The following is a 24996-nucleotide window of genomic DNA, read 5'->3' on the forward strand; positions in this document are numbered from 1 at the left end:
CAGAAGTACCCCAAGAGGTGGAGCTGACTGGAGGAAGGGGTTGACATAGATGACCCTGAAAAGTCTCTTCCAACCCCAAGCAGCCTGGGATTGTGATATCCACCCACCAGCCCTCTGTAGAAGATGCTGTGGTGCTGAGTTCCTGCAGCTTACCACAGCCCTAACCAAAGCAGCTCTGGTTTGGGAGAGGCAGCAAGTGAAAGGCTTTATTTTAACACATTTGCAGAGCCACACCTGGAGAGCTCTCACTGCAGCTGTGAGCAAAAACACACACACCCCCAAACCAACCACCCTTTGACCCCACATCTGCAGCTGGGAGACACTGAAGTACTGCACTCCACTACAAGTGGGGCTGAGGTCAGGTCACCATAGCTCCTCACCCCCCTCAGCCTCCTTGCTTCTGTACTAGGAAGGTATAAAAGGTTTGCACAAGCTGATTGGCATATTAAATAATATTCCAGAGGGAATTCTGCTAAAAAGAGACCTTGGGGAGGATCCATCCCCCCCCCAGGGAGGGGGAAGGCCTTGGGGAGGATCCATCCCCCCCAGGGAAGGGGAAGGCCTTGGGGAGGATCCATCCCCCCCCCAGGGAAGGGGAAGGCCTTGGGGAGGATCCATCCCCCACCCAGGGAAGGGGAAGGCCTTGGGGAGGATCCATCCCCCACCCAGGGAAGGGGAAGGCCTTGGGGAGGATCCATCCCCCACCCAGGGAAGGGGAAGGCCTTGGGGAGGATCCATCCCCCCATAGGGGGAGGATCATCCCGCCGGGGGGGGAGGCCTTTGCAGGCTGTTGCTGTCTAGACTAAAGCAGGAAACGGCAGAGACACTTTAAAGTGCTTGGCAGTGTCAAGGTAAATAGCAGCACTGATGCCTCTTCAAAAGAGAGGAGCTGAGAGGGATGGAGAGTGACCAGAAAGAGTTTTGCACTGTTAAAAGCTGTAAAACCCAGGCAAGGCAGAAGCCTTCAGTCATGACCCTAGAAAGATCCAGCTTCCCAACAGGAGTTTCATAGGGGTGAGACAGAAGGTGTTCAGCTGGAGTCCAGAGGCCAGGGTGGCAGAAGCTTCCTCCTGCCACCTCCTCAAGGCATCCACAGAGGGATCAGCAAGCAAACATCTCCCATGGAGCCATCAGCCAGCACAGGCTGGGTGCTGTCAAAGCCCAGCCCGTGGTGATAAGAGAGCAGTTTGTGTCCAGCTGATCCCTGGCAGCAGCTTGTTCCATCAGTCTGCTCAGAGCCAGGGGATCCCAGCACAGCAGCACCTTCACTTCAGGGCTTTCTCCTCCTAAAACGAGAAGGGGGGGAAGAAAAAAAAGCCACACACAGACTTTCAGACTTGCCCCAGGAGCAGCTTCCCTTGGCAGCAGTCAGAAGGCTTTTCCTGTCTTCTGCTGGGTAAGGCTGGGATGTCCTGGGCTAAGCAAGGCCACAACTGACACAAGCAAGCAGCTGAGTTACCAAGCAAGGTTTTATTGCAGGTCTGTAAGCAGCTCCAAGTCATCCCACAGGCAGACTAAAGGGTTTGCTATGCTGTAACAAGCCACCTTGAGCAGGCTCCACTTTGTGACTAGCTGCAGTCAAGCCTATGAAGGACCCTTCTTGGTCACCTCAGCTGGAAGAGGGACTCCTGGCTTCAGCTCCTCTGCACCATGCCCTTCTCCAGCACAGCTGGAAACATTCTGGATTCCAGCTGCAGGAAGCTGAGTTGATTTGGACTTCACAGAACCCCTCCCCTTGGCCTCTCTAGCCCTTTCTCCTGCCTGGAAACATGTCCTCTGACACTGCCCATCTTCTCTCCCTGAGCTGAGCAGGTGATGTCAGGCACTACCTGCAAGAGGCCAAAGCTGGACATTGAATGCTGCTCTGCCAGCCCTGGTTCAACAGAGCTCTCTCATCTTCTCTGGTTAGCAAAGTCTTTGCTAGATGTGGGGGGCTCCAATAGGAGCCAAGGAGGCCACCAGCATCCTGGCTGGGAACAGCAATAGTGTGGCCAGCAGGACCAGGGCAGGGATTGTCCCCCTGGGCTGGGCACTGGTGAGGCCACATCTCAAATCCTGGGCTCAGTTTTGGGTTCTTCAGTCCAAGGAGGATATTGAGGGACTGGATCAGGTCCAGAGAAGGGTGGTGAAGGGTCTGGAGCTGAGGGAACTGGGCTTGTTCAGGCTGGAGAAAATGAGGCTGAGGGGAGACCTTCTGGCTCCCTACAACTCCTTGAAAGGAGGTTGAAGCCAAGTGGGGTTGGTCTCTTTCCCCCAAGAAACAAGTGATAGGACAAGGGGAGATGGCCTCAAGCTGCCCCAGGGGAGGTTTAGGCTGGACATGAGGGACAATTTATTCTCCTTGAGAGTTCTCCTGGCTGAAGCTGCCCAGGGCTGTGATGCAGTCCCCATTCCTAGGAGAGTTTCAAAGCTGTGGTGCTGAGGGCCATGGTTTAGAGGTGAGCTGGCAGTGCTGGGTGAATGGTTGGACTCCCAAGATCTTAAAGGTCTCCTCCAACCAAAACAGTTATTCCATGACCTTTCCCTAGGCATTTCACTATCTACCTCAGTCTCCTCCTCCCTAAACTATGCTGAAATGAAGACAGGAATGATTTAAACCTCTCTGAAGACACGGAAATGAAGGTGAAGCTCTCACTTTAGATGCCATGAGGTAAGAGGATGAAACATCCCAGCCACAAAGGAGAGTTGCACTTACTTGGGCTGAGCATGATGCTGGTAGCCAGGTCCAAGAACTGATCCTGCCCTCATCTCCACTGCCACAGAACACTGAGAAGACAGAAAACAAAATCAGCATGTCCTGCTTATCCTTCACTCAGTCAGCATCCCCCTGAATCATCCCTCAGATCAAGCATGAGATGTCCCCCTCCTTCCTTTTCAGCTTACCCTGGTTTCTACATCAGTCCACTCAGAGTCTGCAGCATCCTCAGGAGGGTCAGGATTGGAAGGGGATGATCTTCGCTTTCTCCTGGAAGAGGAGAATCATAGAATCATGGTTGGGAAAGATCTCATAGATCATCCAGTCCAACCTGTCACCCAGCACCTCATGACTGCTAAACCATGGCACCAAGTGCCACATCCATTCCCCTCTTGAACACCTCCAGGGATGGGGACTCCACCACCTCCCTGGGCAGCACATTCCAATGGCTAACAACTCTCTCTGGGAAGAACTTTCTCTTCACCTCCAGCCTAAACTTCCCCTGGTGCAGCTTGAGACTGTGTCCTCTTGTTCTGGTGCTGGTTGCCTGGGAGAAGAGACCAACCCCCTCCTGCCTACAACCTCCCTTCAGGTAGTTGTAGAGAGCCAGGTCTCCCTTGAGCCTCCTCTTCTCTAGGCTAAGCAACCCCAGCTCCCAAGAACAAGGGGAAAACCAAAAGGTGACCAACATCAGGTGTGGGGGCAGGTCCTCACACACAGGGACACATCTCCTGCTTCCTTCCAAGTAAAACACCTTGCTTCCAGCAGCACACCCACCCTAAAACCCTCTCAGGTTGGATGTTAGGAAGAAGTTCTATACAGAAAGAGTGATTGCGCTATGGAATGTGCTGCCCGGGGAGGTGGTGGAGTCGCCATCATTGGAGGTGTTCAGGAGGAGACTTGATGGGGTGCTTGGTGCCATGGGTTAGCTGTTTGGGTGGGTTGGATTGGTTGATGGGTTGGACACGATGATCTTGAAGGTCTCTTCCAACCTGGTTTGGTTTATTCTATTTATTCTATTCTAAAAGCAGCTACAGCATCTAGAAGCCACTGAGTCACTTCTGTGTGATTTCAAGGTCGATGGAACAGCTTCCTGTCCAAACATTTGGACCAGAAGCGGCTGCCTGCCTGTGTGCTGCTGGAATGACACCACCAGCTCAGGCCACACCTTGAGTCCTGTGTCCAGTTCTGGGCTCCTCAGTTTAGGAAAGATGTTGAGGTGCTGGAAGGTGTCCAGAGAAGGGCAACAAAGCTGGGGAGGGGTTTGGAGCACAGCCCTGTGGGGAGAGGCTGAGGGAGCTGGGGTTGCTTAGCCTGGAGAAGAGGAGGCTCAGGGGAGACCTTATTGCTCTCTACAACTCCCTGAAGGGAGGTTGTAGCCAGGTGGGGGTTGGTCTCTTCTCCCAGGCAAGCAGCACCAGAACAAGAGGACACAGTCTCAAGCTGTGCCAGGGGAGGTTTAGGCTGGAGGTTAGGAAGAAGTTCTTCACAGAAAGAATGTGCTGCCCAGGGAGGTGGTGGAGTCACCATCCCTGGAGGTGTTTAGGAAGAGCCTGGATGGGGTGCTTGGTGCCATGGTTTAGTTGATTAGATGGTGTTGGGTGATAGGTTGGCCTGGATGATCTCAAAGGTCTTTTCCAACCTGGTTAATTCTCTTCCAGTCTAAACTCAGGCCCACAACTCACCCAGTTGGAGATTCCTGCTTCAGAGTCTCGATCTCTGTGAACTGCACAGCCTGTCCTCCGCCCCTGGTTTTGAATACATCGCCCTGGAAAGCAAGAGGCACTTCACAAAGGCACAGCCTGATGGCTGCAGCTCCAGCTGTCACGTGAGGGGAGTGCTTGCAGCTGTCCCTGCCTGCAGGCTAGCAGCCACCAGGTCACAATTCTCCATGAGACATCACCTCTTACCTCAAGACTCACTCTGCTGGTAGAGACCAAGTGCCATCAACCCAAGAGGGCCTCTGGGGTGGTGATGGTAGTTGATCTCCACCCAAGAGTGCCTCTGAGGGTGAAGACTAAGTGCCATCACCCCAAGACTCAATCTGTTGGTGTAATTCAAACAGCATCACCCCAAGAGTGACCCTGCTGGTGAGAATCAAATAGCATCACCCCAAGAGTGATTCCACAAGAGCAGATGCAGCCAGAAGTCCAAAAGACTTTTGTTCCCAAAGGCTTATTGCATTTAACTGGGGAGAAAAATAGTTCAGTTCAAGGGAAGTGATGAGGAGAGGGAGCAGAGGGGGAGCAGAGGGGGAGCAGAGGGGGAGCAGAGGGGGAGCAGAGGGGGAGCAGAGGGGGAGCAGAGGGGGAGCAGAGGGGGAGCAGAGGGGGAGCAGAGGGGGAGCAGAGGGGGAGCAGAGGGGGAGCAGAGGGGGAGCAGAGGGCTTTGTCATTAATCTCGTGGCCAGCTCAGCCCTAACCCTTGTCAGTGCTCGATAGGAAGCAATGAGGACCTCCAAGAGAAGCGTTTCCAGGCCCTAACACCTCTTTGAATGCCCCTGCAGAAGGCTTTGGAAGGGAATCTTCCCAGCTGGAGCCCAGCTCAGCCTTTCTGTGAGACCAGCTGCCGGGGGGTGGTTTCGGAGGGCCGTCCCCGAGGCGCTTTACCTTGATGAGCTTGGTTTCGATCTCCCCGTCGGAGGCCAGCTCCTGGTGCGTCAGCATGTACTTGTCGCACTTGGCCAGGGCCTTCTCGCTGGCAGCTGCCACGGTGATGGCGTGGGGCACGTGTGGCTGCAGCACCGTGTCGGTGGGCAGGTTAGAGGCTGGCTTGTGGTCCACCCACCGCTCCCCGGCCGAGCGGGAGCGCCGCTGCCGCAGGCGGACCGGAGGAGCGCTCTGAGCCCGGCGGGAGAGAAGAGAAGCCGGTCAGCACAGGGGAGAGCTCAGAGTGAAGCGCTGGGGAGGGTCTGGTTAACATGTGCTCACTGCCTGGCTCCTGGAGGGCTCTCAGAGCTACCAAGAGCCTTGACTGAGGTGATGAACAGACTCTTTCTGCACCCATTTCCTGTTCCTGGTCCGTTTTAGCTCTTAGCCAATCCAGGGCATTAGAATAGAATAGACCAGGTTGGAAGAGGCCTTCAAGATCATTGCATCCAACCTATCACCCAACACCACCTAATCAACTAAGCCATGGCACCAAGCACCCCATCAAGCCTCCTCCTGAACACCTCCAATGACATTGACTCCACCACCTCCCCAGGCAGCCCATTCCACACCTAGCAAAGGTTCCTCAAGGAGGATCTAGAATCACAGTTAGGGTGGGAAGTGACCTCTAGAGGTCATCTAGTCCAACCCCCCCTGCAGTCAGCTGGGACACCTTCAGCTGGATCAGGTTGCTCAGAGCCTCAACCAACCACAGCTGGAATGATTCCAGGCATGGAGCATCTCCCACCTCTCTGGGCAGCCTGGGTGAGGGTCTCACCAGCCTCAGTGCCAAGCATTTCTGCCTTCCCTCCAGTCTCAATCTACTCACAGAAAGAGTTGCTGGCCATTGGAATGTGCTGCCCAGGGAGGTGGTGGAGTCACCACCCCTGGGGGTGTTCAACAAGGGATTGGATGTGGCACTTGGTGCCATGGTTTAGCACTCATGAGGTGTTGGGTGACAGGTTGGACTGGATGATCTCTGAGGTCGTTTCCAACCTGTTTGATTCTACGATACTCTCAATTTCAAACCATTGCTCCTCGTCCTTCACTCCTCCCCAGCTCCCACATCCAAACAGATTGCTCTGAACATATAAACCAAGCAGGAAAGGCAAATTCATCTTTTCATGGCAACATTCAGGCACTGAAGTGTAATTCTGAGGTAGCAAAGCAAGCAGATCCACGTATGGATTTCCAACACCTCCCAAGGGTCTGTGAGCTCCTCAGCCCTGAGTTCACCGAGCAGAGGAAGCAGCTCCTGTGCTGGCATTCCTCAGCTCAGCTGTTGGAAATCCATGAGAAATGACCAAGGCTTGGGCATTTGCAGCTTATGAACACCATTGGCAGCTGCTCAGGAAAAGCAGAACATGCTGGAAACTTGCTTAAAAACCCTCAGGCCCTTCAAGGCTTCTCCCTGGGCTGTTGAAAGAATATTTGTAGGCTCCGTTCCCTCGGCACACTTCATTTAGAGGCCTCTGAGTGACGGTAAGGCTGTGTTCCAAACCCAGAAATGCAAACCTCAGCCTCAGGTGAGCATCAATTAGGATTTCTTTGGGCAACAGACACAGAATGGTTTGGGTTGGAAGGGACCTTGAAGATCACCCAGTTCCAACCTCCCCCACCACAGGCAGGAACACCTGCAACTATACCAAGACTGCTCAAGGTCTCATCCAACCAGGCCTTGAACACCTCCAGGGAGGGGGCCATGAGATTGGCTGTACCCTTCCCAGCTCCTCAAAAAGTCAACTTCTTTAGGGAAATGTGGCTTCTAGCAAACAAAATCTGCCATTAAAATGACACCACCACCAACAAAAAGGAACTGAACTGCTTTTCCAGCCCCCTTTTAGAAGGCAAACACTTAGCTCCACTGGTGGTTTTTGGAAACAGTTCTGCCAAGGTGCCTTAGAAGCTCTAAGGAGAGGTGGGGCAAGCTCCTCCTGGTCATGGCTGACTGTGGCAGACATGGGAACAAGGTGTTGCTCACATGTCTCCCTCTGCTGACAGCCATTGGTTTATTAATTGGCTGGAATAACCCGTGCTTAAAAAGCATGCCCCTCACTTCAGAGGGCCCAGCAAGTGCTGGAGAGTTTGAAGAACACTCCAGACTGAGCTGCACCATGAACAACTTTTCTCCCTTTGATTCCCCCTGAGCCACTGTGACAGTGAGATAACGTAACAGAGATGTCACCACTGCAAACAGGGCTTCAGTGGCAAGAAGAAAAAGCCTCTCACCTGTAAGCAAAGCCCCCAGAGCTTAAACAGAGATGTGAAAATCAGGGCAGAGAGTTCAGGCTAGAGGCACACAAGCAAAATGTTTGTCCAAGCACTGTTTCCAGCAGATATGGGGCATAAACCCCACCTTTTAAGCTGCCCCAAACCAGGTTGCAGGCTGCAAGGTAGATTTGAGGAGACAGACATAAGTTAAAGCATGAGGACACTCAAAGCTAGAGGAAAGGCCTAGCTAGTTCAGAGCTCCTTGCAAGGGCTATCTAGGTGCCAGCAAGAAATAGACAGGCTGTTTGTAAGGAGTTTCTAGAGAAGAGAATGAGCAGTGAGACTGCATTGGGAAGCAGCACTACTCTACAAGAGAGACACTGAGGGCAGAACTCTACTCTAGGTTAGGTGTGCTGGGGGTCAGAGCTGTTGTAAGGAGCTTTGGAGCCAGACCAAGCAACGTAGCTACGTTTGAGGGGAGCGGCACCAACCCTGCAGCATTGATCCTCTTCTACCTCTAGCTCATCTCTACGCCTGGGAACCTCAAGGACTCCAGTCCAGCACTTCCCTCTCCTTCTGTCTGAGGTGTTAAAGTCTCTATTTTGTTCTTGATGTCTACTCCTTGCACTGGGTGTGCCTCTGGTCTGCTTGTGCGAAGGGGTTTTCTGCTCCCACTCCAGAACGCAGGAGGCCACAGAAATGCTGCTACAAGAATTAGAACGTCTGTGCAGCTGAGGGCTGCTCACCACCTGCTGGCTCTGAGGCACCTGAGCAAGGAGGTTACCAGAAGGCTGGAGAGAACAGGAAAGAAGTTAGTGAGCACACAGAACACGTCAATAAACCAAATCAATACGACCTGTGGAGTGCCAGTCCGTGGTGTGACAGTGACAGCGTTAAGAGCCACTCGACACCAGCAGCGTCAGGAGAGAGGAGCACAAATAAAGAGCACTGATAAATGCAACAGGAGACACAGACTTCAAAAAGCAAGGTGAAGTTAACCAAATTCTGTCCTTTGGCAACTACATTCTGGCCACTGAAGGGGTCTGCACTGAGCTCAAAGCCTGCTTTTCCCCCCCTCCCCTATCCAAAAGAGCTTCCAAGGCAACTTACAGGCGCTGGGGAAGGAGAGACGGATCTGGGAGCAGGCTTCTCTCGGTCCCTCTCCCGTGAAGGCCTCTCTGGTTTATCAGTCTTTGGCTCTGTCACAATGGCTTTCAGCTGCTTCAGCTTCTCATCTTTCACCCAAAGCTTGTTCTGCATCTCCAGCTGCTTCGCTGCCACACGACGCTCCTGCAAGGGAGGAACAGCGGTGAAGGACCTCGCACAGAGAGCTGGGCTGAAAGGGTGAAGGGAACGAGATATTCCACATGGAGGGGAATTCTTCCACAGCTAATGCCAGCAGCATTTTGCTTCCTAAATGCTGACAAGTGAGAGCATGATTAACTCCAGCTCTATCAATGGTCCTGCAGCAGGGAGTTCATCCCTCAGAGTTTACAGAATCACAGAAGGTTAGGAGCTGGAAGGGACCTGGAGAGATCACCCACTCCAACCCCCCTGCCAGAGCAAGGTCACCTAGAGTAGGTCACACTGGAACACATCCAGGCAGGTTTTGAATGTCTCCAGAGAAGGAGACTCCACAACCTCTCTGGGCAGCCTGTTCCAGGACTCTGTCACCTCACAGTGGAGAAGTTTTTCCTTGTGCTCATGTGGAACCTCCTCTGCTCCAGCTTGCACCCACTGCCCCTAGTCCTGTCATTGACATCACTGAGCAGAGCCTGGCTCTGTTCTCCTGACACCCACCCTTCACATCTTTATCCACATGAATGATAAAGATGAGGTCATCCCTTGGTCTCCCCCACACTAAGGAGCCCCAGCTCCCTCAGCCTCTCTTCAGCAGGGAGATGTTCCACTGCCTTCAGCATCTTTCTGGCTCTGTGTTGGACTCTTCCAAGCAGTTTCCTGAGGTCCTTCTTGAACTGAGGGGCCCAGAACTGGACACATATTGTGAGCTCAGCAGGGTAAGGCAGAGGGGGAGAATAACCTCTTGAACTGCTACCCACACCCCTTCTAATACACCCCAGGATGCCCTTGGCTTCTTTTTGGCCCCAAGGGCACATTGCTGGCTCATGGTCACCCTTCTGTCCACCAGTTCCTTTTCTTATTGCTTCTCAATTCTGTGTCTGAGCAAGAGCTGAAGATAAAGGGGATATTCTGACACTGGGCTTCTACTGACAGAGCAAAAGAAGCTCATTTGGAGGGCCACAAACCCAAAGAACAGGAAGAGAATAGGGAAATGTTATTGCAGCCTTTCAGTACTTAGAGGAGGCCTAGAAGATGGGGACAGACTTCTCAGGGCCTGTTGTGACAGGACAAGGGGGGATGGTTTGAACTGAAAGAGGGAGATTGAGGCTGGAGAGAAGGGAGAAAGGTTCGACCCTGAGGGCAGTGAGAGCCTGGCCCAGGTTGCCCAAGGAGGTAGGAGTTGCCCCACGCCTGGAGCCATTGCAGGTCAGGTTGGTTGGGGCTTTTCCTTCCCAAAGCAAAGGCAGCCAGCTGCTCCAGCATTGCTCCAGCAGCCACTTACACACTCCCTCTCCCATTTCATGGTCGTCTCTGTCACCATGCCCTGCAAGCGTGCCTCCAGCCTCCGCTTGTCAGAGGCCTGACGCTGCAGCTTCTGGTTCTTGTTCTCCAGCTCCTGCTGCAGGCTGCGTTTGTCTTCTTCATAAATGGTGGTGGTCTTCTCTAGAATCTCAATCTGGAGGGGGAGAGAGAGGAAGAAATTGCCTGACTGGCACAACCAAGCCAGCCCAGGGTCACTGGTTCTGCTGAATTGGTGTGGTAGCTTAATGTTCAGGGGGGCAGAAATATCAGCCCACCACAACTGGCAACACAGACCGGAAGATGTTGGCTGTTGCACAAATAGCTCCAGAGAAGAGAATAGAATTAACCAAGTTGGAAAGGACCTTTGAGATCATCAGGTCCAACCTATCACCCAACACCATCTAATCAACTAAACCATGGCACCAAGCACCCCATCCAGTCTCTTCCTAAACACCTCCAGTGATGGTGACTCCACCACCTCCCTGGGCAGCACATCCCAAAGGCCAATCTCTCTCTCTGTGAAGAACTTCTTCCTAACATCCAGCCCAAACCTCCCCTGGCACAGCTTGAGACTGTGTCCTCTTGTTCTGGTGCTGCTTGCCTGGGAGAAGAGACCAACCCCCACCTGGCTACAACCTCCCTTCAGGGAGTTGGAGAGAGCAAGGAGGTCTCCCCTGAGCCTCCTCTTCTCCAGGCTAAGCAACCCCAGCTCCCTCAGCCTCTCCTCACAGGGCTGTGCTTCAAACCCCTCCCCAGCTTTGTTGCCCTTCTCTGGACACCTTCCAGCACCTCAACATCCTTCCTAAACTGAGGGGCCCAGAAGAGTCCCCACACCAAAAAGGTTCAGGCACTGTACAGCTGAGGGTGTCCAATCTAAATCTCCCCTGCTCCAGTTACAAACCATTGCCCCTTGTCCTATCCCCACAGGCCCTTCTGAATGACTCTAAGATCTCCCCTGGAGCCTTCTCTTCCTCAGGCTGAACAGCCCCAGCTCCCTCAGCCTGCCCTCACAGGAGAGGTGCTCCAGCCCTCTGATCATTGCTCTCCAGAGCTGGTCCACGTCCCTCTTGTGTCAGGGGCTCCAGAGCTGGACACAGCACTGCAGGTGAGATCTCACCAGAGCAGAGTGAAGTGGCAGAATCACCTCTTAGCTGTTGGCTGTGCTGCTTTTGATGCAGCCCAGGCTGCCCTTGCCCTTCTGGCCTGCAAGTGCCCATGGCTGGCTCATGTCCAGCTTCTCACCCACCAGCACCCCCAAGTCCTTTTCTGCAGGGCTGCTCTCAATCTCCTCATCCCCCAGCCTGGACTGATACCAAGGATTGCCCTGACCTAGGGGCAGGACCTTGCCCTCTGCCTTATTGAACCTCATGATGTTCTCCTCAGCCCACCTCTCCAGCCTGCCCAGGTCCCTCTGGATGACACCAAACCTTCAGTCTTACCAGCCTCACCACTCAGCTTGGTGTCACCTGCAGACTTGCTGAGGGTGCCCTCACTCTTGCTGTGTCATTGATGAGGATATTGACCAGCACTGAGGACCCCTGAAGGACACCACTTGTCACCAGCCTCCATCTGAACATAGAGCTGATGCCTGCTACACTTTGCATGCAGTCATCCAACCAACTCCTTATCCACTGGACAGCCCAGCCATCAAACCCATAGCTCTCCAGCTTAGAGAGGAGGATGTTGTGGGGAACAGGCTTTACAGAAGTCCAAATAGGTGAAGGATGCCAAGAAGCTTGCCAAAGCTAGGAAGAAACCAAACCCCAACCACCTGACCTTGTATTCCAGAGTCTTGATTTTCTTCTCCAGCCGTTCCAGCTCTGTTTTCTGCCCTGCTATTGTCTTCTCTTTTTCAGACAGCTTTGCTTGGAAATACTTCTCCTTGGATGCAACATTGGAGTCAAAATCTTGCAGTATTTTCTTTAATGCAAGTGCTGCAAGAGAATCAATTATTGGAATCTTCTCACTGTGCCTCCATGGCAGGAGGAGGTCTGGTTTGCTCCTCCCTGTTTCACGCTGCCACTGATTTCATTACCTCATAACCAGGAATAGAATAGGATTAACCAGGTGGGAAGGACCTTTGAGATCATCCAGGCCAATCTATCACCCAACACCATCTCATCAACCAAACCATGGCACCAAGTGCCTCACCCAATCTCTTCCTAAACACCACCAGTGATGGTGACTCCACCACCTCCCTGGGCAGCACATTCCAATGGCCAATCTCTTTCTCTGTAAAGAACTTCTTCCTAAAACCAGCCTAAACTTCCCCTGGCACAGCTTGAGACTCTGTCCTCTTGTTCTGGTGCTGCTTGCCTGTGAGAAGAGACCAACCCCCACCTGGCTACAACCTCCCTTCAGGTAGTTGTAGAGAGCAATAAGGTCTCCCCTGAGCCTCCTCTTCTCCAGGCTAAGCAACCCCAGCTCCCTCAGCCTCTCCTCACAGGGCTGTGCTCCAAACCCCTCCCCAGTTTTGTTGCCCTTCTCTGGACACCTTCCAGCATCTCAACATCTTTCCTAAACTGAGGGGCCCAGAACTGGACACAGGACTCAAGGTGTGGTCTAACCAGTGCAGAGTACAGGGGCAGAATGACCTCCCTGTTGCTGGCCACACTGTTCCTGATGCAGGCCAGGATGCCATTGGCCTTCTTGGCCAGCTGGGCACACTGCAGGCTCATGTTCAGCCTACTATCAACCAGCACCCCCAGGTCCCTCTCTGCCTGGCTGCTCTCCAGCCACTCTGACCCCAGCCTGTAGCACTGCATGGGGTTGCTGTGGCCAATGTGCAGAACCCTGCACTTGGATGTGTTCAGTCTCCTGCCCTTGGGCTCTGCCCATCTGTCCAGCCTGGCAAGGTCCCTCTGAGGGCAAAAACCCACCCACAAAACACCAAACCTGCTGCAAAGACAAGCTGCTTGTTTCATAAAATCCCTTGAGTAAAGGATGCCAAGGGTGCCAAAGCCCCCAGCTGCAGCCTGATGTGCCAGCTCTTACCATTCTTGGAGAACTCCTCTGACAAGGCTTGCCTCATCTGCCGGCGCTTCTCCAGGACCTCCATCAGCTTCGGCACCATCTGATCGTCCTCGATGTCCAGCAGCTCACAGGGAGGCAGAGGAGGGAAGCTCTCCAAGGGACTTTCTAAACCAAATTGCTCTTCTGGTGGTTCTGTGGGGGGTTGAGAGCCGAGAGAGTCTGTCAGCAAACACAAAGCAGGGCCATCCCACTTGCCAGGGGCCAGCCCTGGGTCGTTAGTTCCACAGGGCTATGGAGCAGACAGAATCATTAATGAGGAGAGGCCTTCAGAGATGACAGCGTTGAGAAAAGAGATTAGGTGTGACATTCCTCATTCATGGCTTTATAATAGCTCCAGGCAACTCCTGATGTCTAAAGTGGGGCCTAAGCATACAAAGTCCCACCCTCAGCACAAATGTCCCTCCAGGGGGTGCAATAATGAGAGCATGAATTCAGCTCATTACAAAGCATTACTCTGAGACTTACAGAGGAACTGGGTTTCTACTGCAGCTAGCACTGCAGTAGGGAAAGAGCAGCAACTGTGGCAGAGAAGGTTCACAATTAAGTGAGATTCCTCCCATTGGAACATGAAGCTCACCAAGAGCAAGTGTAGGGTCCTGCACACAGGGAGGAGTAAGCCCCTGCACCAGGACAGGGGAAGAGGGGTTGGCCTGGTGGAAATAGATACAGAATTAACCAGGTTGGAAAAGCCCTTTGAGATCATCCAGTCCAACCTATCACCCAACACCATCTAATCAACTAAACCAAGTGCCCCATCCAGTCTCTTCCTAAACACCTCCAGTGATGGTGACTCCACCACCTCCCTGGGCAGCACATTCCAATGGGCAATCACTCTTTCTGTGAAGAACTTCTTTCTAACATCCAGCCTAAACCTCCCCTGGTGAAAGAAGCTCTATAGAGCAGGACCTGGGAGTGCCAATGGGCAACAAGGTCATTGTGAGGCAGCAATGGGCCCTTGTGGCCAAGAAAGGACAATGGTGTCCCAGGGTGCATGCATGAAAGTGTAGACAGCAGGTAGAGGGAGGTTCTCCTCCCCATCAACTGTGGGCCACTGAGTCCACATCTGCAGTACTGGGTCCAGTTGTGGGCTCTCCAGCTCATGAGACAGGAAATTACTGGAGAGAACCCACTGGAGGCTACTAAGGTGCTGAGAGGCCTGGAATATCTCTGTGAGGAGGAAAGGCTGAGAGCCCTGGGGCTGTTGAGCCTGGAGAAGAGCAGCCCCAGAGGGATTTGATCAATGCTTAGCAAGATGCAGGGTGGGGGGCAAGAAGATGGGGCCAGACTCTTGTCAGTGGTGCCCAGCGACAGAACAGGGGGCAAGGGGCACAAACTGGACTCCAGGAGGCTTCCCCTGAACAGGAGGAGAAAGTTCTTTGGTGTGAGGGTGCTGGATGCCTGGAGCAGGCTGCCCAGGGGGGTTGTGGAGTCTCCTTCTCTGGAGAGCACCCAAACCCACCAGGTCAAGCTGCTGTGAGTACCTCTGCTTCAGCAGCAAGGGTTGGGCTGGACGATCTCCAGAGGTCCCTTCCAACCCCCACCATGCTGGCATTACTTTTGCATTTCCAAGGCTCAAACAGCATTTCAGCCCAGCCAGCAGAAGACACTGTGCTGTCCTCAGCAGACACTGCAGCACTCACCTCCATCGATGGGGCCACCCCGCAGCTCCAGCTTGCGGGCCAGCTCCTCTTTGAAGGCCTGGTTCCGGTAGCGCCGGCCGGGGGTTAGCCCACACAGGGCTCTGTCCACGGGTCTGGCAACTTCTACCTCTTGGGTCATCTCTGCAAAGCGCATGACTTGCTGTGAAAGAACACAAGGTCAGCACCACAACGAGCCTGAAGCAGCACAATGGCAGTTTGAAGGCAAACTGAAGCGTTAGAGGGGCCATTAGCAAGCTGTCATCCCAAGGAGCTCCTGACTAGTTGAGGTTCTGAAGCAGAACATCCAGAAACTACCCACTATCACCTCCCATCATCACCAACCAGCACTGTGAGACAGCTGAAGTCTTTCCAAGTACAGTCAGAGGAGGGGTTAAACACCTAAATGTGGCTCTCTGGGCTTCTGGAGTTAAGAGAAAGCTTTCCTGGCTTGGGAACAAGTAGCAGGTGTCATTTTTAGGAGGGAAAAATCAAGGACTTGAGGGCACATTTAGAACAGCTTGCTTTGGAAGGGACCTTTAAAAGCCATCCAGTCCCTGCTGACTGCAAGGGGGTTGGACATCTGCAGCTAGAGCAGGTCGCTCAAAGCCTCATCCAAACTGGCTTTGAACACTGGCACAACTCCTCTGGGCAACCTGCTCAAGTGCCTCACCCCACTCAGGGGGAAGGATTTCTTCCTAAGGTCTAAGAGCTCCAGGGACAGGACATCTATCACCTACCTGGGCCAGGGCCTCACCACCCTCAGCATAAAAGTTTTCTGCTTTCTCTCTGGCCTGTATTTGCCCTACAATATTCTATTTGACTATCACCTCAAGTGCCCAGGCAAGAAAATGTATCATGCCTCTGAGCTACTGGACAAGAGTTCAGTGATACAGAGGGAAGAGGGTGGATGGAATAAGGTTAGGATCTGCATGGCGTTACCAAGCTCTCCTCGTAGTCCTCTGCTTTAGGGTTGACACACACGATCATGCGGACTTTGCCTTCCCCATCAAAGTAGTTCTTGAAGAGGTGAGTCAGTTTGGAGTCTCTGTAGGGCACCATCTTCAAATGAAGCACAGGAAACATCTAGCAAGCTTTCCTGACACCAGGCAGCGAAGCAAAAGCTTCTCAGTGAGCTGCATACCTTATTTGTTCCATACATCTGGTTTTCCCTTAGGACTTCGATGCAGGTTCTCAGTGTCATGAGTGACTGATTAATGTTGCCTTAAATAAAAAACCCCCCCCAAGAAACACAAGGAAAAGAAAATGAATCTGTTAGCAGCCATTTGGATCAGGTTTTCAAGCTCTTGAGCAGTTTCTTTGAGAAGAAACTGGTGAAGTTATAAGCTCCAGTTAAATCTATTTGTAGAGAACTGCTCTAATTAGCCCAAGTGCTATTGAAAACTTCCGCTTTCCAAAGTGGAGGGTTTAAGATCATCAAATCAGACAACTGAACATCACAGAACCCTCCAACTCATCCTGTGATGCCCTCTCTAAGAGACAAGAGTGGCATGAAGATGGATTAGCACATGAAGTCCCCAGGCTGCCTGAAGGTGGCACCTACCTGCCTCTCGCAACCTGCTGCCTTCAGCTTTGGTTCTGTTTGTCCTTTCACTTCCAGCCAGATCCACCAGAGACAGCTGGCTCAGGATGATCTGTTCTTTCTCCTGTCACAGAACATACATGATTAGCAACGTGTTCATTCTACCAGGGCTGAGGGGAAGACCCTGGCTCCTTCAAACCAGCCTCCACACTTAGAATATCAGAGAATCACAGAATGGTTTGGGCTGGAAGGGACCCTCGAGATCATCTAGTTCCAACCACCCTGCCATGGACAAAGACACCTCCTACTAGACCAGGTTGCTCAAAGCCTCATCCAGACTGGCTTTGAACACTTCTAGGCTTGGACCCTCCCACAGCTTCTCTGGGCAACCTGTTCCAGTGCACCACCAACCTGAGGGAAAAATTTCTTCCTAACATTTGAGCATGTCCAGAGAAGGGCAGTGGGCTGGTGAAGGGCCTGGAGCAGGTGGCCTACAAGGAGCATCTGAGCTAGCTGGAGGGGTTCAGTCTGGAAAAGAGGAGGCTGAGGGAGGGGAGACCTCATTGCTCTCTGTAACTGCATGAAGGGAAGTTGGAGCAAGGAGGGTGCAGCCTCTTCTCCTTGGTGTCAAGTGACAGGACTAGGAGAGATGGTTTCAAGCTTCACCAGGGGAGGTTCAGGCTGGGTGTTAGAAAATATTTCTTCACTGAAAGGGTTCTCAAACACTGGAATGGTCTGCCCAGGGCAGTGGTGGAGTCACTATCCCTGGAGGCGTTCAAGCAGTATGTGGACCTGGTGCTTAGGGACTTGGCTTAGTGTCAACCCTTCAGTGCTGGGTTGAGGGTTGGACTGGGTGATCTGGGAGGTCTCTTCCAAGCAGATGTATTCTGTGAAAATTAAATGGCCCACACAGATCTCCTTAAAGAACCTGCCCCAGAACTCACCTGCAGGACATTATCTCCATCAGCATCCAGGGGTGCCTGAGCCAACTTTATTATGAAGACACTGTGAGAGCGACTCGATTCTCGATTCAGCTGCGTGTTGGCAATCCTCCTCTTCTTCTGACCTGGGAAGAAGGAAGGAAGGAAAAACAACCTCTCTAAACACCTTTCATTTCACCAGTCAGTTCTGTTTTCAGCAGGATGATGTCCAGGACAAACCCCACTGTACTGAGCTGAACAAGATTTTTTTACCTCTCCAAAACACTTCAAAAGCCTCTTCTGTCGACTTCACCTCGACCTCGGTGCAGCCCGTGACGTACATGTTGTGATTCTGGTCCTCACGAAGCAGTTTGGATTGGGGAGGTCTTGAAAAGCAGGGAGAAAAAAAACACAAGCCACTAAAATGGAGAGGTTTTGTGCACAACACATCTCATCCTACAGCCAGTCATCCCTACAGCAAACGGCAGGGGAAGCAGAGGGACACACATCCAAGCCAAGATTAGTGACACTTCGGCTACTGCTCTAATTTAGAAGCTACAGCTGATTGCAACTCTAACTGCAAACCACGGCTTTTGGGTGGCAGCTACTGGGTTTACTACATGCATGCAGAAGCAAGGTGGCTTCAGCAGCATTCTACAGTCACTAGTGAAGCAAGAAGAGAGGGAGCCAGCCTCTTTGAGCTGCTTTCTTTTGGCTTCTACTGCCAGAGAATTTGCTTGCTTTTGGACACTTGTGCACGTACATCAAGTCACCGTTTCGCACAGGAGTGTTGCAACTGTTCCACCTACCAAAAAAACAGGGTTAAAAAAAAACAACACAAAGTCACATGAAGTCATTCTGCTTTTTCCACACACACTGAAGCTTCCAGAAGTAGAAACAACCCAAAAAATTCTTCCCAGGCTGATTCTTTTTCCCTTCAAGGCATAAGCACAATATTAAACCAAATCATTTGATTCCGACCCTCCCTCGCATCATCGCCTCGGAGACAAGCTCGTGATGGTTCAGACAGAGCATGTTTTGCTCTGCTCTGTGTAAATCTTTCATCAAACACATGTACCAATTGGCATTGGCCTCTCCTTAGTGGATTAGAGAACTTCAAATGCAGTCAAAGTTGAATTTGCAGATTGGGGGCTTTCCCTCCCCCTTCCCCTCCTTTCTTTTTCCCCCCCTCAGCCAAGCACACAGCTTTCCAAAAGCTACCCACAATTTCCTTCCTGGGAAAATGAGGGACTGCCTTTTCATGGACATGACAGGGAATTAATATGCAAGCCTTCATTAAGTTCAAAGCTAAAGAAATAAATAAACAGCTGGTTGTGCCCAATATGCTGTTGCAAGGGAAGGGGAGGGGAACCCCACCCAAAGAGTGTCAGCTATTTCAGCTTACTCTTCAAGCTGTAGTTATCTGCTAGGAAGAGCATTCATGGAGTAGCTTAAATAGACTTAGAATCTCAGGGGGATACACCACACTGTCTAACAAATGAAAGGTTTGCTTATTAATCTCCTGTATTAATGAGGGAGAAAGCACCAAGCTTTAGCAGGAACACAACAACTACTTGGCACACTTCCTTCGCCATTGGAATGTGCTACCCAGGGAGGTGGTGGAGTCACCATCCCTGGGGGTGTTCAGGAGGGGACTGGAGGTGGCACCTGGTGCCATGGTCTGGTCATGAGGTCTGTGGTGACAGGTTGGACTTGATGATCTTTGAGGTCTCTTCCAACCTTGGTGACACTGTGATACTGTATTATTACTGTCTGGACTCCTTTGCTATCACCTTTGGAAGGTGATTTTTAAGTGATTCCTGTGAATTGAGCCAGACTTGCCAAGACCAAAACCACAAAGACACACTGGAGCTCCCACAAAAGCAGAGCTCAAGGAGGAAACTAACTTGGGTTTTATAGGCTCAAAGGGAGTTTCTTCCAAGAGGTCATAGATGTAGTTGTTGTAGATCTCAATGTAGGAGACAAAGACGCTGTAGACATTGTCTTCATCAACCTCTTCCACTTTGCAGTGCTCTTGCACGTTGATCATGTCAGCAAATTCTGGATCTATTTGTCTCCTGTTGAAGACACACAGGAAGTGACTGCAGTGGAGCAGGCACATACAGGGAACATCTCAGGCAGCAGCCACACAGTTAAAAAAACCCAGAACCACCACCACAAAACAGCTTTGCTGATAGACAGCATGGTCTGAAGAGGAGTTTCACTCATGGGTTAACAGGTACAAACCCCAGACTTCTGCTGACTGATTCCAAGTCTTTTGATCTAAATAGTTAATGATGCAATCACTCAAAGTACTGCATGGCCTTTACAGGTCCTTTCCAACCCAAAGCATCCCATCATTCTAGGATTCCTCTCTACTCTGCCACATCTGGAGTACTGGGTCTACATCTAGGCTCTCCAGTTCATGAGATGGGAAACTATTGGAGAGTCCAGAGGAGGCTGCAAAAGATGCTGAAGGGCCTGGAGCAGCTCTGTGAGGAGGAAAATCTGAGAGCCCTGGGGCTGTTGAGCATAGAGAAGAGCAGCCTGAGAGGGGATCTGCTCAATGCTCAGCACAAGCTAAAGGGTGGTGGGCAAGAGGATGGGGCCAGACTCTTGTTAATGGTGCTCAGTGAGAGGACAAGGGGCAATGGATACAAACTGGAACACAGGAAGTTCCACTTCAACTTGAGGAGAAACTTCTTTGGTGTGAGGGTGCTGGAGCCCTGGAACAGGCTGCCCTGAGAGGTTGTGGAGTCTCCTTCTCTGGAGAGCTTCCACCCCCACCTGGCCATTGTGATGCTGGGCAAGCAGCTGTGGGTGCCTCTGCTTCAGCATGGGGCTCAGACTGGATGATCTCCAGAGGTCCTTTCCAACCCCACCATGCTGGGATTCTAAATACCCTATTTATATTTCTTCCTCTTTCCCCCCCTGCCTCCAAACCAAGGGTGAAGAAACCAAGGTAAGTTAAACCCCAGAGAATAAGACTGAGAGCAATCAAATTCATCCTTGTTACAGCAGCAGTCACTTACTTGCCAGAGGGAGTTTTTGTCACAGGCATGGCATCTCTTTTCTGGCGCTCTAACAGAGCATCTACTTCACACTGAACCTCCACACCATTCTTGTCATCCAGCTTAAAAACCTGAGCAGCAAGGTTCAGACAACAGAGGGACAAACACCAGAGAAAAAGCTGATGTTGGCCAGCAAAACAAATGACTTGATCAAGAGTTCTGGAGACTAACAAATTCCACATCCTCCACAGCAAACAGCCGTTTCCAAGGTACTTCCCAGAAGCTCCCAAGGCAAAAAGAAGTCTTCCACTGTTACTTCATTTAGATAGCCAAAGACCTGAGATGTGTGACCACAAGGTCACATATTCTAGGCTATTTTAGGTGTTTTCCTGTGGGTTTGGACCTTGTGGAGAGAGCTCATTCTCTCTCAGAAAGGTTCCTCTTTCTTTCCCCCCCCCTCCATTGCAGTTACAGCCAGACCACACATCTCCATGAGACGTCGCTCCCTAGCTGCTACATCTGCCTCCTTGGCCCTGCACTTCAGATCCCATGGGAATGAAGGGTTTTCTGCTTGGTTTTTCTCCAGTCACACATCTGGAGAGGAGAGCAACACCTCAAACACAGCATTTTATCCACTGTTTGGAGGCTGGAGAGAACTGAGGGGAAAGACACTCACAAACCGCTTGGCCTGGAAGGGTCCTATGCTGTTGAAGATCATATCCAGGCAGCGAGGGAGAAGTCCTCCATCACCAGGAGATCCTGTCATGGTGTGGGTTTTCCCACTGCCTGTCACACCATAGGTGAAAAGCAGACCTAGGAGGGACAGGAGAGTTGGGTGATCAGGTTTGCTGTCCCCCAAAAGAAGCTGAGTTATAAGCACAACCCCAACATAGATGGTAAAATATAATGACATTGAATTATTCCAGCCCAGCAAAAGCCACTCTCACCATTGCTGTTTGCATAACATCAGACTGGTTTGGGTGGGAAGAGATCTTTAAAGGTCATCCAGTCCAACCCCTTGCACTCAGCACGGACACCTGCAACTAGAGCAGGTTGCTCAGAGCCCCAAACGACCTCAACAGCAATGGGTTCTGGGGTAGGACACCTATCAATGCTTCAGGCAACATGGACCAGGCTCTCACCACCCAGGGAGGGGGCTTCTCCCACCTCTCAGGGCAACCTGGGCCAGGATCTTGCTACCCTTTGGGTCAAACATTTCTCCCTTCCCTCCAGTCTCAATCTCCCTCTTTAGTTCAAACCATCACCCCTTGTCCTGTCACAACAAGCCCTGCTTAAACATCTGTCCCCACCTTTCTGATTGGCCCTTTTAGGCACTGAAAGGCCACCAGAAGGTCTCCCTGGAGCCTCTTCTTCTGCAGGCTGAACAACCCCAGCTCTCTCAGCCTGGTCTCACAGCAGAGGGCTCCCAGCTCTCACATCATTGCTATGGCCTCCTTTGGCCCTACTCCAACAGGTCCATGGCTCTGCTGTGCTGAGGACTTCAGAGCTGGCCCCAGCACTGCAGGTGGGGTCTCAGCAGAGGGGCAGAATCCTCTCCTTCCCCCTGCTGCCCACAATGCTGGAGATCAGTCCAGGACAGGTTTGCTCTGGGCTGGGAGCGCACAGTACTGGCTCACGTTCAGCTTTTCACCCATGAGCACTCCAAAGTCATCCTCCTCAGGGCTGATTTGTTATGACTGATTCTGATGTAAACCAGAGATTTCAAGGACCAGCAAAACAATACCAAACAACACCCAGGAGTCCAAGCCCTACCAACTGACTTCTGTTGTCAGTCTTTAGCAGAGATGTTAGCCCTTTCTGTAGGCAAAAAGAAGTTTCTCCAGCTACTGATGCACAAAAACACAGGGCTTTGCAACAAACAAAGAGAAATAGGTTTAGAATTAATGAAGGGCAAGAAGAGCTTCCAAAGATGCTGTAGAGGGGAGCTATGGCAAACAAGATGTTCACCTTTTTACCTAGCCAATAAGCCTTGAGCCTTGTAAAACCACTTACCGTTTTTCCCCCGAATGAGATCTTCCACCAGAGGTTTAGCCACAACATCAAAAAGCTCCTTTTGCACAACAAGGGTGCCAAACACTTCTTTAAACGAATACTGAGTCTGAAGAGAAGAAGATAGAACTGTTGAGGTTTGCAAAGACCTTTGCAATTAAGATCTCCTTCCACCTACAGCCCACACCGCTGGGGATCAGCCCAGCACTTCTACATGAAAATGTCTCTCAAGCAGCTTTGCTTTAGTTCCTTTCACCCCTTTCCTCCACCTTGCTAAAGCCTTTTCATATAGCTGGTGAGGGGTTTGGAGCACAAACCCTGTGGGGAGAGGCTGAGGGAGTTGGGGTTGCTTAGCCTGGAGAAGAGGAGGAATGGGCTGCCCAGGGAGGTGGTGGAGTCACCATCCCTGGAGGTGCTTAGGGAGAGACTGGCTGGGGTGCTTGGTGCCAGGGTTTAGTTGATTAGATGGTGTTGGGTGATAGGTTGGACTTGATGATCTCAAAAGTCTTTTCCAACCTGGTTGATTCTATTCTATATTAAGGATTCATTTAATGCCTAAGGGTGCATTTTTTGCACCCTTTGTTTTGTGGGTTTTAAAGCCCACATTTCTAAGGAGAAAAATCTCAACAACACGGCCCCCGATCATTCATTCTCCAAGCAGCCCCTTCGGCCCAGCTCCAGGGCAGAGGACACAGAGGTTTCCCTTACCTCCCGGTACTCCCCGTTGCGGAATATCCGGTAGCCCTCGGGCGGGTGGATCTGCACCGTGGTCTCGTTGATCACCTCGATGCAACATTCCTGGTCCGGACGGCTGAGGGGCCGCACCCTGCAGTACACCTGGGGAGGGAACGCTCGGGGGATCAGGGCCCCTTCTCGCTCCGAGCAGCCCCAGTGGGTGGCAGCAGCCCGAGCAGCCCAGGAAGGCCCTCCCCGGAGGAGCCTCACCACGGCGCTTCCCTGCGGCCCTGCACTTACCCCAACGGGATCCTTCAGGCTGGAGTTGGACGGTTTTTTCAGCGCCGGCCTCCGCGGCGTCTTGGCCCTACTGTGATAAGGATAAAGTGTGAGGGTCAACCCCTCAGGAGTGGGGCAGGGGCGACCTGAGGACCGAGACAGGCGGGTCAGACCCAGACCCAGTCCAAGCCGTGCCCGGGCAGGGAGCGAAGGGTGACTTACGCTGACTTCATGTCGCGGGGAGCAGGCTAGAACAGCGATCGAAACGGCCCCGCCGCCGCCCCTCAGGCTCCGCGCTGCCTTCCACGGGCTGCGCCCCGCGCCTGCCGCGATTCAAATTGAACCAATCAGCGCGCGGCGGCGTCTGGCGTCATCGCGCAGCGTGCGCGCGTACGCCGCCAACCAGCACCCACCCACGGCTGGGGGGGCGGGGCGTAGGGAGGTTAGGGCCGCACGCGTTGCCATGGTGGCAACCAACGGGCGCGGCCCGGCGCGCTGCTCCCCCCTGCTGGGCACCGTGGGCTCAGCTCGGGCGCTCCCTGCTGGGCACCGGTGGATCCACTGCAGTCTCTGGGGTTTGGGGAGGGCTGGGGAGGAGCTAGTCCCGGTACGGCGGGCCCGGGAGCACCGAAGAAAAGTGAAACGCGGTCTCGCAGGGATTTTAAACCACTGTTTAAGACGTAAAGGTCGGGCCAGGTGCCAGCTAGGTGGCCACAGGAGAGGGAGAGTGGCTTCTTCTGACAGGAGCCACGGTAAAAAAGAGAAGACAGTTTGTTGGGATTTCCTTTTTTTTTTCCTCTTAAGGGGGGTAAGTTTACTCGGTTATTTGATCTAAACCCCGAGAACTGACTGAATTCTGTGGTTCAAGAGTTCAGCTTCACTGGAGGCTTTAGAGCTCTCACCCAGGGTTGGAACCCAAGTGACTTCATCCTTTGCCTCAGTTTCCCCATCCAATGTGCATCTCCTTGTCTGGAAGTTTGGCCTTTCAGGGGACTCGTTTGGTTGGGAACTGTACACCCAAGCATTTCAGCTTCACGTTTCAACCTTTGTTTTCCACCATCAATCATTTCCTACAGGCTGTGAATTAACCAATCGACCTCCAGGTAGATGCCAGCTCCGGGATGCCCCTGGCACAGTCAGCTTGCTGGATCACAGTTTTGCTCTCAACTCCAGCCTTTATTTACACCAAGCAGATAAAAATCGCCATTCAGAAGACAAGGCACAGCCCAGGCAGCCTCCCAGGCAGAGGCTCCCAAGGCCCAGAGCCCTGCAGCTCAGGCCATGCACTCCGATGACATCTTGTCTCCATCCCCTCTCGAGCTCAGGGCAGTTTGACATGCAGGAAGGCATCCATGGGGTGGGAAGGTGGAGTGTGGAGGGGCCTGCTCCCACTCCCTCACTGGGCACTCCTTGCTTAATGAGCACCCAGAGCCCTCAGCACGACGCATTCCACCATCTCCTTCAGGCAAGGGCCGGGCTCCGTCCTCTAGGCCAAGGTGGGCGCACCCCCAGCACAATACGGGGATCACCGGAAGCCACAGCGAGGTTTCGGGATTCCCTCCAGGCCTGGGTCTCACTTGGCTTCGGGGCTCCGGGTCCCGCTGTACCGAGGCTGGTCTGGACCCTCTTCAAACGCCGGGGGGGGGGGCCGCCGGTCCACTGTGCCCCCACTGTGCCCCCACTGTGCCCCCACTGTGCCCAGCGGGAGGCGCCCGCGCGCTGAGCCCTCC

General features: G+C 52.5%; 1 protein-coding gene across 5 annotated transcripts; it reads right to left on the reverse strand.

The window, feature by feature from the left end:
• Positions 1-146: 146 nt before the first annotated feature.
• KIF23 (kinesin family member 23) lies at positions 147-23576 on the reverse strand. Of its 5 annotated transcripts, none has more exons than XM_068143562.1 (24): positions 23489-23576; positions 23288-23354; positions 23021-23149; positions 22316-22421; positions 20979-21115; positions 20324-20433; positions 19199-19369; positions 18055-18096; positions 17565-17677; positions 17316-17437; positions 16393-16495; positions 15973-16052; positions 15771-15890; positions 14832-14991; positions 13153-13323; positions 11935-12092; positions 10139-10312; positions 8665-8844; positions 8046-8345; positions 5305-5535; positions 4381-4463; positions 2884-2965; positions 2696-2766; positions 147-1286 (listed from the first exon to the last, which is right to left on the reverse strand). In XM_068143562.1, the coding sequence occupies exons 1-24, from the start codon at positions 23497-23499 to the stop codon at positions 1271-1273; spliced, it is 2937 nt and encodes a 978-aa protein (XP_067999663.1). In that variant the 5' UTR covers positions 23500-23576; the 3' UTR covers positions 147-1270. The 5 variants fall into 5 exon arrangements, with proteins under 5 accessions (XP_067999663.1, XP_067999662.1, XP_067999664.1 ...); XM_068143561.1 differs by having other exon boundaries at positions 23288-23357; XM_068143563.1 differs by lacking the exon at positions 18055-18096 and having other exon boundaries at positions 23288-23357.
• Positions 23577-24996: the final 1420 nt, after the last annotated feature.

Source organism: Melanerpes formicivorus, unplaced genomic scaffold (assembly GCF_026170545.1).
Source record: "Melanerpes formicivorus ecotype bairdi unplaced genomic scaffold, bMelFor1.0.p_v2 SCAF_10, whole genome shotgun sequence".
NCBI lineage: Eukaryota > Metazoa > Chordata > Aves > Piciformes > Picidae > Melanerpes > Melanerpes formicivorus.